The sequence below is a fragment of the Felis catus genome, chromosome A2 (genome assembly GCF_018350175.1).
Source record: "Felis catus isolate Fca126 chromosome A2, F.catus_Fca126_mat1.0, whole genome shotgun sequence".
NCBI lineage: Eukaryota > Metazoa > Chordata > Mammalia > Carnivora > Felidae > Felis > Felis catus.
Window position 1 is genome coordinate 124,430,739 of NC_058369.1, and position 16,465 is coordinate 124,447,203.

The following is a 16,465-nucleotide window of genomic DNA, read 5'->3' on the forward strand; positions in this document are numbered from 1 at the left end:
AGCCACGTGGAAGCCAAGAGAGGGGAGGGTTTCCAAGGTCAGCATTGTCACGTGCTGCTGAGATGGAGCGAGACGAGGGCAGAGGTGGGAACTGACATACTTCTACTGAGCTCTTACAGATTTGGTAGCATTTCTTCTTTTATATATTTTATGTGTATGAATTATTCCTAATTGTTAAGGGAAATAAAGTTTTGTCTTGCTAACCTATTTTTTTTAAAGGAATAGCAAATTTCAACACCTTATCTAACAAATCAGTTCTTTCTCCTCATCTTGCTATTTCTTCAGACGGACACAATATCAGTCATATTCCTAATAAGAAAAATACCAGGCTTTTTGTTTTAGGACCGAGCCCTTCATAATCTGACCTAGTTGTTCTTCTTTATCTTGAACCTTAGCTCAATTTCTTTACTTCCTTATGCTCCAGGTACTGTTGAAAGCAGTGGAAAGCTGATGGTGAGCAGGACAGACATGGTCTCTACCATCACGAAGCCTATATTGTCAAATAATTAAATAATCCTATAGATATTCAGTTGCAAAACAAGGTAAATACTATGAAAGCAAGAGATGATAGAGGCCCAGTCTTGGGAAGTAGCCATAGAGATCAGGAAGAGCAGATAGATATAAGAAATTTCTCAGGATTTCAGGATTTTTCAGGATTCAACAGAATCTGGTAATTGATTGAAGATCAGGGTTGAGTATAAAAGAGAGGTATTAGGGAGGGCCCCTGGATTGCTTGTTCCAGTTGGCCAGTGCACCATTCATAGAAAAGGCGTCTTTGGAAGAGAACAAAGCTTGAGGGAGAACAATGATAAGTTTGGTTCTGTTTATGTTGAATTTGAGTGTTGATCTCACGTCTACTTTTCCTGCAGGAAGTCTTCTCTGAGTATTCTCCCCTTTGCTTATTAATCTAACTCCTGTAGAGTAAATAATGTTAGTAATGTCACGTGCTTAAAGCTAATATTTATAACTTTTAGTACTACCCACTGGCACTTCGTGTTACACTGTCTAGTTCTCTAGTTGCTATATGTGCATTCTAAGTTAAAACATAAAATCCATGTGGGCACAAAATATGTGACCACTCTCTTTGTTTATACAACTGATAACACTTAGCAGAGCATGATGTTATGTAGGAATACATATTTGGATTCCCAGTGTCACTAGGTGATTTTTCTTGAGACACAATGTAATTTCTTATGGGTTAATTAATAATCTATAAAGATTCATTAGATAACAAGTGTCTTCCAGATCAATAGGAATTAGTAAGTTTGTTGACTAAAGTGAATTATATACTCGGACTTACATGCTCTCTATCTGGAACTACTTTCTAATTAAAGTTGTGAGCCCCCTATCCCTTATTGTATTGAATAGTATTTAACTGAACTTCAAGTAAAATAGAAATACGGTGAGCCCTCAAGAGTTTTACCATCATAAAATTTGCTTGCCGTGAGTTTTTTTCTTTAATATGTTATGAAACATCATCTAAATTTGTGTCTGTAACAGAATTTGATAGTGCTCTTCATACTTCAAATTGGCCTCAGAGATTTCAGCCTTGGAAAGTTAGGATTTTATTTTCCCAGCTGTTTAAATGTAATATATTTGAAGACAGAGGCACTGTCCTGTAAGTTTATAGCCTAAATAAATCTATTTTAAAGGTGTGCTGGTCCGAGGCCAGGTGGCATAATGGGATGACATATGAGCTATTCACATTTGAAGACCTGGCACTAAATTCATCTCAGGATGCCAGGAAAATGACTTTAGAGGTGTCAATTTGCTGGACTCCTTGGTGGGCATCTGAGAACATCACAGAACCTTTGTAAAGTCTAACATAATGTATCCTCTGTAAATTATATTGCCACGTTAGCCGCCTAAGGTACAAAAGGGCAATTTGAATGACTTCAGTAGGCATTCCAAAATCTTGTTTTCATAAGTAATGAGAAGTACAAGCCTGTCTAAAAGAAGACCAGCCTAATCTAAAGGTTGTACGTGAGTCTGGGAGTTGAAACTTAAGCTTTTCTGTTCCCCCTAGTGTTTATCTGGCTCATCAGTTATTTAGCAAATATTTACTTAAGCCCCCTTTTCTGAGCCTTTATCATTTTAGGCATGGATTTTATAACAAGACCAGTTACCTTTCCTCTCCCTGGCTTCAGGTCTCCTACAAATGCCAATAATAATATTTCAAAGAAGTGTGATAAAAAAAAACTTAGTACTCCAAAAAAAAAAAAAAAAAACCTCCACAATAACCCTGTCTCGAAAACTTGTAAAATTATCTCTCAATAATCCCAAGGTGCTTAATTGGAGCACTTATCTGAAGATCTTTTGCTTTTTTTCATTTGCATTTGCCAAGAATGTCTAGTAATTATGCACTCAGTTTCCATTTGAGTACCTTTTTGAATTACTTAAAAGGCCATCATCATTAATTCATATTTAATATCTGAATCTAAGGTTTCCTTATTGTAGTAACACACTGTGTGCTAGCCAGAAACATCACTTAATTTGAGAAAGCATACAATGCTCAAAGGTACCAGTCAGACTTTTGTTTTTATTGTGAAAATATATTTCAGTAACTCTCAGACTTTAGTCTCTATTAACATGACCTATTTATTTAGTTCCTCTCCTTTTGCATGTAGCATCAGTCTGCACAAAATGGTCTGGCTAATGATCTGTTTAGAGGAGATGCTAACCAGGAGAGGAGTGATGGTGGACCATGGTGGTCCTTGGCAAAGTGTGTCCTCTTTCTCTATCCAAGATGGGGGTTCAGTCTGAAACAAGCTGTACATAGATTTGTGGCATTTCTAAGGAGTCAATCCAAGTTGGTAGTACTCCAGACTGCTTCTAGGATCTCTTCTTTTCACAGATCTTACAGTTGGCTGGAGGCATCTTCCATGGAGCACAAGACGCTGAAAGACAGGCAGATGGGTTTTTACTCAACTTCTCTGAACCTCAGTTTCTTTTTCTGTACCTTTAACTGTTAGGATCTCAGGATCCTTCCCAATGAGAGTCTGTGATGCAGTCCTCTACTCACAGTTGTCCCAAGTTCTAGGTTATGGCCTATGGCTCTCCTGATTACTTGGATAGAGTAATGAGCATGATGGCTCATGCAGTCAGTTCATAGAATGATGTGAGGAAAATTGGGGATAAATTGTACTTAATTAACTGAAGAGGTGATTTCAGGATAAAATAGACTTCAATTATTGTCTCCTAGAATTACAAATTCATGTATTTTATAAATCTTTATTGAGTACCTACTATGTGCTTATTGCCATACTAGAGTCTGGGTATACAGGCTTGAACGAAATAGACAGAGTCTGCCAAGCATCCATCCTGGTGGGGAAGATAATACACAAACAATAAGAGATTTTTACAAATTGTGTTTAGTAATATGAAGATAATAAGTACGGCAGTGTTAATAAAGGGTGACTGGCAGGGGGAGGAGATACTTAGGGAAGCTTTCCTGAGGAGGGGTCATCTGCGGTGAGACTGAAAACATAGGAGGGAGCCAAGTGTATGAAGGTGCATGTGGTGGTGTTGGGAGTAAGAGCAGTGGGAACAGGAGACATCCAGAAAGTGGGAACAGGAAATGCAAAGGATTCAAAGGAAGTAGGAAAGAAGGTCGAAGTGATTGGGGAGAATGACCGGAGATTGGGTTGGTAAAGCAGGCAGGGGCCAGATCATAGAGGAGGACTTGTTCAAAGTTTAGGTTTTATTAGGAATGACAATGCTAGAAAAAGGACATTTTTTATAAACCTGTTATCTCTTAGAACAAATGGAAGGTGGCAGTCCTAACCTTGAATAGCCAAGCTGCATTCATAAACTGGAATAATTGTGAGAAGTCAGTAACATGTTGAAAAAACACTTTATTGTATTCAAAGACTTGAGGCCACTAAGTTCTTAGGCATTTATCACTTGAAAGTGGAGGAATAGAAAAGTTTAAAAGGCTGTAGCAATGACATTTGAGAAAATGAATAATTCAAAGTGAATGAAATCATGAATAATGAATTGTAAGAAAAGACTCCTCACTTGTGATTAGAGATTCATAATTTTCATTTTACAGCAAAATATAGTTGGCTGCCATGCATTCCTTACTTACTTCATCTAAGTACAATTAGGCCCAACACATTAGTGCCTTGATGTGCAGACTTATGACTGGCTTCTTGTGTCGAAACCATTAAATTTTAATGTATTCAGCTTAAGCATAAGTGGTCACAGATGATTCATAACCCTTCTCCCTGCTTTTGGTGAAAATGATCGTCAGCAAGAGAATTGTCCCCAATGGCCACACTTATCTTCGTAGTTGATTTCCTAAACATTTTTGTGTCTGTAGGAGACCAGGAATAAACATTGCATAGCCGATGGGTAAAGCACAATGATAATTGCTCTCAAACCGCAAGATATTTAATGATGATAAAGTAGAACTCTGTAACTCTTGACATTTTCTTTTTTAATTCCTGATGTCGGGAGGATATAAGTGGTATAAGCTGCTCTTTAAGAGTGGAGTTAGCCAACTATGATTTTTTTTCTTTAAGCAATAAATGCCAAGAGTTGCCCACAGTTTTATGACCTCATCATTTAGCTATCAGGAGTAGAGGCAGGATGAGCGAGCAGGCTTGCCTGACTGAGGCTTTAGACAGCAGCTTAACCCAATAAAAATAGGACCGTGGCTTGGGTGTATGACTCTTACCAGCCTGGTAATTATTTGAATGTTCACCTGACCCAACCACCATCCAGGTACTGAGAAATCTCAGCTCACTATGCTGCTATCTGAGTTTACTTATCCTGTGCAACCTGTGTAGACATATGTGATCCAATCATCTCTCTCTAGAGTTTGAAATCCTGTTTGCCTTCACGATAAACTCAGTTATCTGCCATGGGTCATGAGTCCCTTCATGATCTGGCTTTTGTGTCTCTAGCCCCTTCTCTTGTGCTTGCCGCTAGCAATGTTTCCAGCTACGATTCTGATCTACTTGCAGCTCCCAGAAGGAAGCAGGTTCTCTCCTGTCCTCAGGTCTCCCTTGTCCCCAGACATGTAGCTCTTCTGCCTAGGATTCCCATCTTGCCTACTCAGCCAGCTGACTTCTGTCATCTTTTGCAGTATTTGCAGATTTTTTCTGAGACCATTCTTGCCTCTCTATGCACTTCTAGTACCCTTCTCCAACTAGGTCATGGCTTCATCTTCGTTTGCATTGCTCCTTGCATTGCTTGCATTGCTCTTATTGCACTGTATATGGGATTGCATTGTATTAGAGAGATCCACGTTTCCTAGCCCAACCCAGCTGTGGGCTCCTTGAGGACAAAGGTTTTGTTTGTGCTTTTGGTACCCCCCTCACTGTTAGCACACAGTCTGCACACAGTAGGCTCTGTGCTGGATGGATTGGTGTATGCAATATGTCTCTTTTCTGGCCCTGAAATGATACAGGACAGCTGGCTGCTCTCCAAACCAGTCTAGGTATCATACTGGATTATTCTTGGTAATAACAAGATAAGCAAACTTCAGTCTCTGCATCACATTACAAACAATTTGCTTCCCTTTCTAAATGAAGACATTTTTACAGTCCTTTTTCTTAATGAAGGAGCATGGTCCAAAGTTGCTGTACCCTGTGAAATCCTCAGGAGACTCATGAACTACTAGGAGATTAGCCACACCTGGGTGCAGGCTTTTGCTCAGGTGCTCTGAGAACTGCTCTGATCAAAGTAAGGTCCAAAGAAGAGCATTGCTGCTTGCTTCCTATCCCTGGCCATTGTCACTTCAGTGGACAGATGCACCCCTGCACAGCCTGTCTCATTATGTAAACACAGTAGTGTTTTAGGGCTGGAGGGTAAATCTAAAAGTCTCCATTCTAATACTCCAGGCCATTCTGTATGTAAAATGACCTGGGAAAGATAGATGTTTATTCTTAAACATCTCCAGGGATAGAGGCTTCCACAGCCTTCTCAATTATGTGTTCCATTATCTCACTAGCCTTCTCATCAGGAAGGTTTTTTCCCTTAATGTCTAACTTCAATCCCTCCTGTTGCAATTTAAATTCATTTCCTTTTGTCTTGGCTTCAGTGGGAACAAAAGAACAAATAACTCAGCAGCACCCACCTACCCTATTTGTAATAGGAGATGCCTGACTTCCTCCAGACAGCCTTCTCTTTCTAGTGTTAAATGGACCCAGTTGTCCCATTTTCTCCTTTTGCCATTTCTTGGAGGCTCTTCCTTTTAAAAAACTTGCATTGCTCTTATTGCAGCAGATATCATGGACCATGCATTTCAGTTCTGCCACTTTAATCCTGCAGTCATCTTTTCAACCTGTCAATCTGTATAGCCTTAGTAAGCCACTTAACACACTGAAAAAGAATCGATGACTACTATTATAAAGTGCTTTCGAGTTGTGGAATTCTCTCTCTCTCCAAGTGATCTATTACCGTTATCCAGTACCTTCCCTGCCCTTATTTCCATGCTTAAGGATGAAATTTTTTTCCTGTGTATTTCTCATTTCTTCATACATAAGTGTCATGCAACCACAGCTGTAGTGTTTTTGGGTGGTAGGTCTACTCACTACTGTGCCAGGTAGCTCAGGGTATGGAGGAAGAAGGAAAGGGGACAGTTTTGTCTTTTCCTCTTACCTTTCCCAGATCCTAGAGACACAGTAGTCACTAGAGTTGGCAGAAGCTAGAAATTCCCAGCTCATGGACCACTGAGATAAGGACTTGGGAATAATATGAAAAGGAAAATGAGCAGGAAAGTAAAAATACAACTGTGTTCACCACCTTAAAAATAGGAACTTCTCCCTAAAAATTTCTAGAAAGGAGATAATGTTAGATGTGAATGAGGATTCAGTTGAATTAAACAGTAAGAGAGAAAAGGAAGCAGAGCAGGAAGAAAACACAGATGTGATCAAGTATGAAGAAGAAAAAAAAATGTTTTAATTTGTGATCCTCAGGAAAATGTCATGGTAAGATTCCTTAGCAAAATTAAAAAATAAACAACATTAAATTCCAATAAAGAACAGTGACTAAAATTTATAATATAAATATGACAAGATTTTCTGTTGATGGCTACATAACCTATGCTATTAATTTAGTAACTCCTCATAGACATGTTAACAGCAACTGCCTATACTTTGTGAGAAGATAGGTGTTATTAATTTGATACCTTAATAATTCTACATAGTCTGATTCTTCGGGAATCTCTTTGACTGTAAATGGAGTTGCCATTGAAATTAGAATAACTTCAAAGTAATTTCAAATTCAAAATAGAAATATAAGTAGCATTTTGTTTTCTTCCATGCTTAAAGATTTTGTTAATAATACTCTGTCTTCCGTTACAGCAGTGCCACATGAGGCATTTCAAGGAATATGTAATGGGCCCTTAAATTTATCCTTGAAAATCAAAAGAAGAAATTGATGTTCATGGCTAGTGGACTTAATATTAAGTCTCTGTAGTATGCAATAGAGGATATCAAACATTAGTAGGCACTTTTGGAGGATTCTGTAGGGAGGGATTTCTTGAAAAATGTGTATGTCTGTTACCTAGGGCTATTTAAAATCAATGATAACTACTCCAAAGGAAATGAAACATGTATTTCTTTTGCTTCTATGAAAAGGTACCATTTGACTAAAGTTTCAATCTACAGACAGGGCAGAATGACATCTTCCACCTAAATTAAGCTAATTGGCTTCCACTAAATCAAGTACATGCCCCATTGTATGGCACAGCCCTTAATCCTGAACTAAACTGGAAATGTCTAAGGTACAAAAACTTAAAAAGCCTAATATCTTAGAAACTTAGTGGTAGGAACCATAGAAATGAAAAAGGAGATATTTTTAATATTTTTTGTACAACCTAAAATATGTCCATGTTGGTGACATATTGCTGGTACAATGGAGAGCATGAGTAAACTGTAATTATTATTATGGAGTGGATTTTTTTACTTACCTGGCTTAGACCTAGACACAATGGTCTTAGGAGTGAGTCCTAGGACACTAAGCCATGGGTCTTCGGAGTGTAAATCAGAAATAGTGTCGAGGGGCGCCTGGGTGGCTTGGTTGGTTGAGTGTCCGACTTCAGCTCAGGTCATGATCTCGCGGCTGGTGGGTTCGAGCCCCGCGTCGGGCTCTGTGCTGGCAGCTCAGAGCCTGGAGCCTGCTTCGAATTCTGTGTCTCCCTCTCTCTCTGCTCCTGCCCGCCTCATGCTCTGTCTCTCTCTCCTTCAAAAATAAATAAAAACATTAAAAAAAAAAAGAAATAGTGTCGAAACGGTACTCTAGTTGTGTTCTCTCATCTCCATATCAAAATGGCAAGTTCAGATCAATAATTAAATAAATAATTTGCAGGATAATATGTAGGTTCTTGCCTAGATTTAGGCTCTCAGATTTTAAAACATGTGTACATTTCACTTCAACTTTAAACCAAGACCAAGACCACTGGAACCTGAGATGTAAAAATGGGCTTGTTGTAGGATCAGTAAGAATAGTTTCATTTTAATTCACTGTCACGCTATGACTATCATCCTTTTAAAAGACTACTTTTAGAAGCATTTATAATCCCCACAAACACAGGAGGTAAAGTCTATGCAGAAAAAAAATTCATTCCATTTGAGCCACTTCTGACATCATTCTGATCTGAATTCAAGACATTGATTAGAAAATTGAATTTTAATAACTTTTTTTTTTATTGCCCATTTTACAACTACCCCCTATCTTAGAAAAGAGACAATGTGGTGTTTTTGCCTCCAAAGAAATGCTGTGTATTTTTGGCTTCTTATCTGGCACTTTAAAACCAACTTTTTATTTTAGTCTAGTGTAAAATTGATTCTCATGTGAGTAACTCAATCCTCTATGCCTATTGAGTTGCTCGTACGGGTCAGTTTAGCTGCAGTGCATACTGTAAATGATGGTGAAGGGAAGGAATGTCTGAGTAGGAGTGCAATATAATATCTGTGCCAATCTCCATTCGGTGCTAAAGCATGAGATGAGTCACGGGATGCAAAGCGAGAGCTTCTTTGCACAGTGTTTACGGTGGGCCTTATTGCATGATTGGAGTATTTGAGAAGGAAGCTAGGTTAAAACTTAAGGTCTCAGTATGTTGCTGCCAATAAGACCAAGTACTTACTGGAACTTACGCTTTTTTTCATTTTAGCTTTGAAAGATTTTTTAAATCTTGCCTGGAATGTCATCAATTCAAAAAATATATTTTATTAAATTACTGTGTCTTCATTTAAAGATAAGGATTGTCTTCTTTTACGCTGTCTCCTCATTGTTTTATTGGGAAATGTGAGAGAGAGAGAGAGAGAGAGAGAGAGAGAGAGAGAGAGAGAGAGAAGGAGGGAGGAGAAGAGAGAGATCTTTTTTTTTTGAGAGAGAGAGAGTACAAGTGGGGGTGTGGGCAGAGGGAGGGGAGGCAGGGAGGGAGAGAATCTCAAGCAGGCTCCATGCTCAGTGCTCAGCACAGAGCCCGACATGGGGCTCTATCCCACAACCCTGGGATAATGACTTGAGCTGAAATCAAGAGTCAGAAGCTCAACCCACTGAGCCACCCAGGAGCCCCAAGAGAGATCTTTTTTATTTGCATCTTGGCTACACTGTAATGTAACTTATCTGCTATGGATCTGCTTACACTGTTCACTTTATGCTCCTCTCTCACCATATTTGTAACTCTCACCTATAACACCTCCTGCATTTTAATATTGGAATCATTTTAATATAAAGCAAGCAACATATAATTAGTTGGAGGTTACGTGTTGGATTTTTGATGCATGAGATATTAAGGCACACCGACATGCATTTGTATTCTACTCTACCACTTACTTGCCATGTGATTTTTTTTCTTTCTTTTTTATTGAATTATATTGGCAAACAATATTAGTTTCAGGTGTATAAGAGAGTGATTCAATTATTTTATATATTATAAAATCATCACTAAGATAGGTCTAGTTACCATATGTCCCCATAAAGAGTTATTAAAATATTATTGACTATATTTCTTATGCTGTACATTACATTCCAGTAACATTTATTTTATAAGTGGAAGTTTGTACCTCATAATCTCCTTCACCTATTTCTACCATCTCTCCACCCCCCTCCTCTCCGGAAAGCAACAGGTTGCTATGACCCTGTTTCTGTTTTGTTTTGTCTCTTCATACGTTTTGTTTTCTAGACTTGCCTTATTATTTTGAGCAAGTAATTTAACCCTTCTGAGCCTCTGTCTTCTGAACTGATAAAATAGAAGCATTGTGAAGACTGATTGAGATAACGCATGGGACAGCATAGGACCTGCCCCATGGGAAACACTCAATTCATGATTATTTTTTGTTTTATTATGATTATTATGATGGAAAATGATTTATTCCTTTTTGCGTCAGATGTTCTAAAAGTGCTGTGGAAGATTACATAAAGAAATTCTTGGCTGTTACTTTAAAGCCTTGATCAATCTCTTCTGGAAAAGAGGTGAAAATGCAATGTGTGCTCATTCTATGATGAGAATAACAATCTCACAAATATTTCTGTGTTGCCTTACTAGGCATTTGAGATTGAAAGCAGAGCCAGCATGTTTCTCCAAAAACTGAACTCATTGCTGGGAGATAATCTCTCTTTTGAGGTAAAGAATGATTTGTACTAATTTTTTGGAACTAACACTTAAGAATCTCTGGCTGTGAAACTCTGATGTAGATATAACCTCGAAGGAAATATTTGCATAGTGTGATGGGTGAGGCTACGTGGACAAATGGAAGTAGCTTAAAGATTGGTATTGGGTGAACCATTTAAATCCAGATTCTACCTAGTAATTGTAGATCATTTGCACCAATGTCATTTCTGAAATGATGCTTATAATGCCTAATTCACAAAGGTATTGAAATATCAAAAAAGAAAATACACATAAAGTAGCTGAACCTCATATCTGTCTCAAAGTAGATGTTCAATGAATCCCCTTGTCCTCTGTCCCCCCTACAGTGTTTGAGGTAGTTCCATGTCGAACTTGCCTTGCTTTCTAAGCCCTTGACTCTGAGCCTTCGTGTCTGACCCATTACTGTATTTGCCTATGTGGTGTGAGGAAGCCTGGTCCTGGCATATAAGTTGCCTAGGAAAGTTTCAGGAAAATATGACTTAAAGGGAAATAAAGTAGTACCTATTTACCAACTAAAACGTTTGTGAGCTGGCCGGAAATTGCATCAGGGCTAACTAATGACTTCTTCCTTACTAAGTGTCTTGCACTCAACAAAAGCATGTTATTTAACAGTGTATTTTCTTCTGTTCTTTCTCTTGATCCCTCATCTGTTTTGTTTTTCTCATGATCCATGAAGATAGCAGAGATCAGTTTAGATTCTATATTTAGTTCAAAGCTGCCAGGTGGTGGGTATTCTCTTGCCACTGAAGGAGAAAGACCATGCATATCATCACTTCAGTTTTAACAGCCTGTCTTCAGGGCACACTTGCAGACTTGCATAGCAGTCAGTATCCAAGAAGGGTCAAAAGCACAGCCCAGATCAATACAGAACATTAAAGCTATCAGCTCTCCACATGAGGTATCTGTTGTAAGTATGACAGTACAACGTAGCTATAAATAAATCAGAACACTTCCTAGACAGCAGCTACAGAGTATTTGTTTATACAGGTACAAGGTGGGAAGTGGAAGGGACTGTGTCCCAGGATCTGATTTGGATCACTTATTTATTGTTTGAAGAAAAGCACAGGGAGTGTGGTCTGCAGATAACATCTGGACCAGTTTTATCTCCAAATGTCTATTTAGGTTGTTTCCTTTAGACATAGATTCTGTTGATTTCTGCCTTATGGGTCACAGACTCCACTTTATGCTTCAAACATTCACATATATATGGACACAATTTTGATAAACACTGATGAGAAAGGTTTGTTCTCATGATTGTTAAGATGATGTCATAATGTTAGGTTTGTGATCAAGAAATGCTAACAGATAAGTGATTTTTAAAAAAAAAACACATTTGTAATTTTGAAAGATCTCACATTGTGTATATGTGTGTGTGTCTATTATGCATCTATAATCTATAATATCTATAACATATGCATCTGTAATATATATTACATTATATATATGGAAGAGAGTAAATTTTGAGAGTAACCTTAGCCTTAAAGTTCCCATTAAATGAAGAGACCAAACATTTCTAATAAAGGCTTTCTGACCTAAAAATGAAAGAGGAGTTGTTGCTCTGTTGATTTGTTTGTTTCAAAGTAGTATCTTTGATTTGGAAGGTAGAGAAAATAATTAGTGTTCTCCAAATTTAAACACTTGTTTGCTATTTTTACAGCCCTGGTTACTATCAGAGTGCTGTCTTTTTCTTTTTTAACAAGGTGAATTAGTGAGTCATTACTGTATGTATACAGTACATTTTTGCCAGAAAGTTATAAAATACATATGTTATTAATATAAAGACAAAACTTTCAAATGAAAGATTCTAAATTGGCTTAAAATTTCATTGAAGAAGAATGTACATTGACAAATTAGAGACACGTTTTCCTAAAGAAAATTATAAGAACAAATATTAGATCCTTTATGTTAAGAGTGTAAACAGCTGCAATTCAAGAATATAATAACATAACCATACGAGGAACTAAATTTCCCCAGGTCGTGTGTTCCTTCCACGTGGTGGTGGTTCAGTGGGATAGTGAGGCCTATACAGGGAAAAAGAAACAGTAATGGTACTCAGGTTCTTTCCCCCTTCACAATGGAAGCCTGATATCATGTCTAAGTAGATTTAATTAGATGTGTGTTGCTTATGGGATCCTTAAATCAGATCCACTCAATTCTCTATTAAGTACTTAGGGTACGCCTTCCTGAGACCTTATCTTTGTGCTTTTCTTTCCGTCTGATGATACAGAGCTCTTTATTTACTCTTAAAATATACCAATTCATTCTTTTCCCCAGCAGCATTCAAGCCCAGCAGAGTCTCTCCCTTCTTCTGTTTTGAGTATGTACATTTAATATTACACATATTTCGTTGAATCCCAGGACTCTTGAGAGATGTCGACATTTCTTTCTTCTTCTTTCAAAGTCAGACCTTTCAGAAACCATCTCCTTGTTAACTTTGTGGACCTTATACAGCATTTGGTGCCACTGGCCGCCATCCCTTCCTCTTTAAAGGAATCTTCTCCTGATTTTGTGATCTTACTCACTCCTGGTTGTCTCATCTCGTTGGCTGCTCCTTCTCAGCCCCCTCTGTGGGCCTCTCTTCTTCTAGTCTGAAAAGTTGATACTCCTTCAAGCTCTCTCCTTGGCTCTCTTCTCTCATACTGGCTGATTTTAATTTCTGTCATTAGTTTCTTTCTGTATGCTGATGACTTCCAGATTTGTATCCTCACTGCGTGTCTCCCAAGCTCTAGCTCCATATATCCAGCCACTTGTTGGCCATCTTCACTTGAATGTGACATGTGCATCTTAAGCTCACATTTTCAGAAACTGAAGCTATAATCTTCTGCATCCCACCCTACCCCAAGCCGTCTTCTCTCTGTACCTCATTTTTCAGATTAGTACTGCCACCTGTTTAGTTGCTTCAGCTAGTCACATTAATGCATCACATCTCTTGTCGCAAACCTTTCCTCTGTATCCACACTGCCTCCAACGTTTCCGGGCTACTACTCTTGCTACATTTGCTTTGTTGCAGCAGCCTCTTTTTTCCGCTTGTCTTTCTTCTTCAATACATTCTCTATATTTCAGAACATGTAGGAAGAACCCCCTTGGCTTGAATCTTCACTTCAGCAGCTCCCATTGTTTCTAAGATTAAGTCCAACTTCCTCACTATGGTAGCAGACCCTGCATCATCTCGTGATCTCATCATTGCCTTCTTTTCTAGCTCTTCCTCCTACTCCATGGCACAAATTAGCTGAATTTTCTCCTTACTGTAAACATTTGCATATGATTCCTTCTTTGGAGTGCCTGCCTCTTCCTGCCTTCCCACTTTTGTCTAGCCAATTCCTAATTGACTTTCATGTCTCCACTTACATGATATCTCCTCCGGAAGCTCTTGCTGACATCACCTCTTCCTTCCACTCACCAAATCAAGGTGTTGTGTTTCTCCTTTGTAGGCCTATAGCTTGCTCTATCACAGCACTCGGCTCTGTGTATTTGAATTCCTTTTTGTTCTCAACATTCACCTCTAAACTATAGGTTCCTTAAGGTTAAAGATGTTGAAACTTGCTAGTGGCTCCTGGAATATAGTGATGTTTGAAAAGTATTTCTTGAATCAAGTGTATAAATTACTGTGACTGCTCCTTACTGCTTCCATGGCAGTTTTGCCAGTGTCATCATTTATCATATCTGCCCTCAGTTTCAGAATCTATCTCCTAATTTCATATGAGAGCTTAATTTCAAAATATGTTGAACAGTATTGCACGGGTAAGTAAAAAAGTAAAATACAGTATTGTATTACAGTTACCTTTCCTCCAGGTAAGAAGGAAGGAATGTTAGAAAATATATGTGTGTGTGCTCATATATGTGTGTGTGCTCATTTGTGCAAAAGAAAACAGGAAGGATAAATATAAAACTAAAAAGATTGGTTACCTATGGGGAGTCAGTGGTAAAGGGGGAAGTAATGGTAAATGGGAAAGAAGGGGGGACATGGGAACAGGATAGCAGGGATGAGGAGGGAATAATTATAAGAACCCATTTTTATATTATTTCATTACCAGACCATCATAATCTTCTGAATACTCCTCTGAAAACTGATAAATAAAACCAGGATGTGGGGGAATACAAAATGTAACAGATAAGCGTAACTCTATTGTGAATTAATAACGTAGCCACACTGAAGAGAGTGGGAAAGAAAAGCATCAACTTGAGTAATTTTAGAAAATAGTATTTTGACTAGAAATTGTGAGGCTAGGGACAAAAAAGAAGTGTACATAATTATGTCCACTACTCAAATTAGAAATTTGTTTCTCAGAGAGGTATAGGTATCAATTCTGAAACTGCTCTACTGAAATTGAACAAAGAAGTTAAATTATGGGAGGAGAACACTGTAATTGGACTGAAATCACAAGTAGTAGTAAGAACCCATGGTTTTATCCATATATAGATGTATATACAGGTACACATATACAAAAATAAAATTGTGTGTGTGTGTGTGTGAATGTGCGCGCACCTGCACATGGTTAGTACACATCATGTTTCCATGCTCTGTTTATTGAGAGGGCCTAGAACTGAAGACACACAAGCAGAGGTGAGCATTCCTGGTGCACAGGTTTTGGTTTCTAATTACTGTCTCTAATAAAAAGAACAAGTTTAATTATATAGGTAATACATGCTTTTCTTTAAAGTAGCTCTATATTCTGCCTTTCTTACTTAATCAAAAATATCATCCTGTGTCTAAAAGAGCATTTCTCAAGATTCAAAGTACATGTATATGCAAGAGATTTTTACATTAAAAATAAACAGTAAAAGCCCTTTCTACAAGACAAGACATATATAAATTTTTATAACTTGAACAATCTAAAAAGGAACCAAAGCTCCTTGGAGAAGTAGATTCTAGACCAAAGGCGGGAAACATGAGATGAGCCTGGAGCATCTATTGTGCCAGAAAGCCTGAAAGCATATTCAAACGACAGAGAACCCATCTTGAAGGAGCTCCCAACAACCAAAGCTGGAAGAATTTTGAGCAACAAAATAAATAGTGATAGTATTGGATTATAACCCATATAATTAAATAAATATCCATGAATCCATATTGACCTAAGTAGATAATTGAATAAATGGGTGAGAAGGGACAGATCTTCCTTTCAGTCAAAATCCACTTAACAGATGTAGATGGAATGAGGGATATGCTCAATCACCATTAGGCAAACACCACAATAATAAATTGGTATAGGTGAACTCCATCACTGGTTGCCAACACTGGTGGGAGAAAGTTTGAGAGACAGGATATCTGCATAGTCTTAAGGTATCCCCCAATATGTTTATTAATTATAAAGGGGAAAATGTGACTTAATAGCAGAGAAGACTGGTAGACACACCTTAACCAAATGATCATTGTTAACATCATTTGTAATAAACATATTAATGTCACATATCCCTGATATGAGGTGCTGAGAAGTGCACAAATATCACTTCTGTGGTATTCTTAACAAATGCACATATCCCCATGAGGAAGTATCAAACAAAACCAAATTGAAAAATGTTCCAGAAAATAACAGAACACTTTAAAAGTGTCAAGGTCACAAAAGACTGAGGACCTCTCACAAATCAGAGGAGATGAAGGAGATATAATGACTAAATGCAGTGTGGAATCGCAGATGGTGTCCTGGAAGAAAAAAGGGCCATTTATGGAAAAACTGGTGAAATTTAAATAAAACCTGTAGGTTAACTAGTTAACAGTATTATATCACTGTTAGCTTCCTGTTTTGATAATTGTATTGTAGTTATAGATGTTATATAGATGAAGAGTATATGGGAACTCATAGTATTTTTTGTTGACTTTTCTGTACGTCTAAAATTATTTAAAATAAAACTTTTGCTAAA

The 16,465-nt window shown here is 37.8% G+C and overlaps 1 protein-coding gene across 11 annotated transcripts in view; it reads left to right on the forward strand.

Annotated features, from left to right (window-relative positions):
* Nucleotides 1-16,465, forward strand: part of BBS9 (Bardet-Biedl syndrome 9) — a 448,679-nt gene that overhangs the window by 403,160 nt on the left and 29,054 nt on the right. Inside the window, exon 23 of one of the 11 annotated variants that reach the window (XM_045052588.1) lies at nucleotides 10,502-11,836. The exons of the other annotated variants lie outside the window; for them this stretch is intronic. Within the exon in view, the coding sequence (XP_044908523.1) occupies nucleotides 10,502-10,509 (8 nt within the window). The 3' untranslated portion in view covers nucleotides 10,510-11,836. Of the gene's footprint in view, nucleotides 1-10,501; nucleotides 11,837-16,465 lie in introns of those variants that run through there. 11 annotated transcript variants of the gene reach the window in all.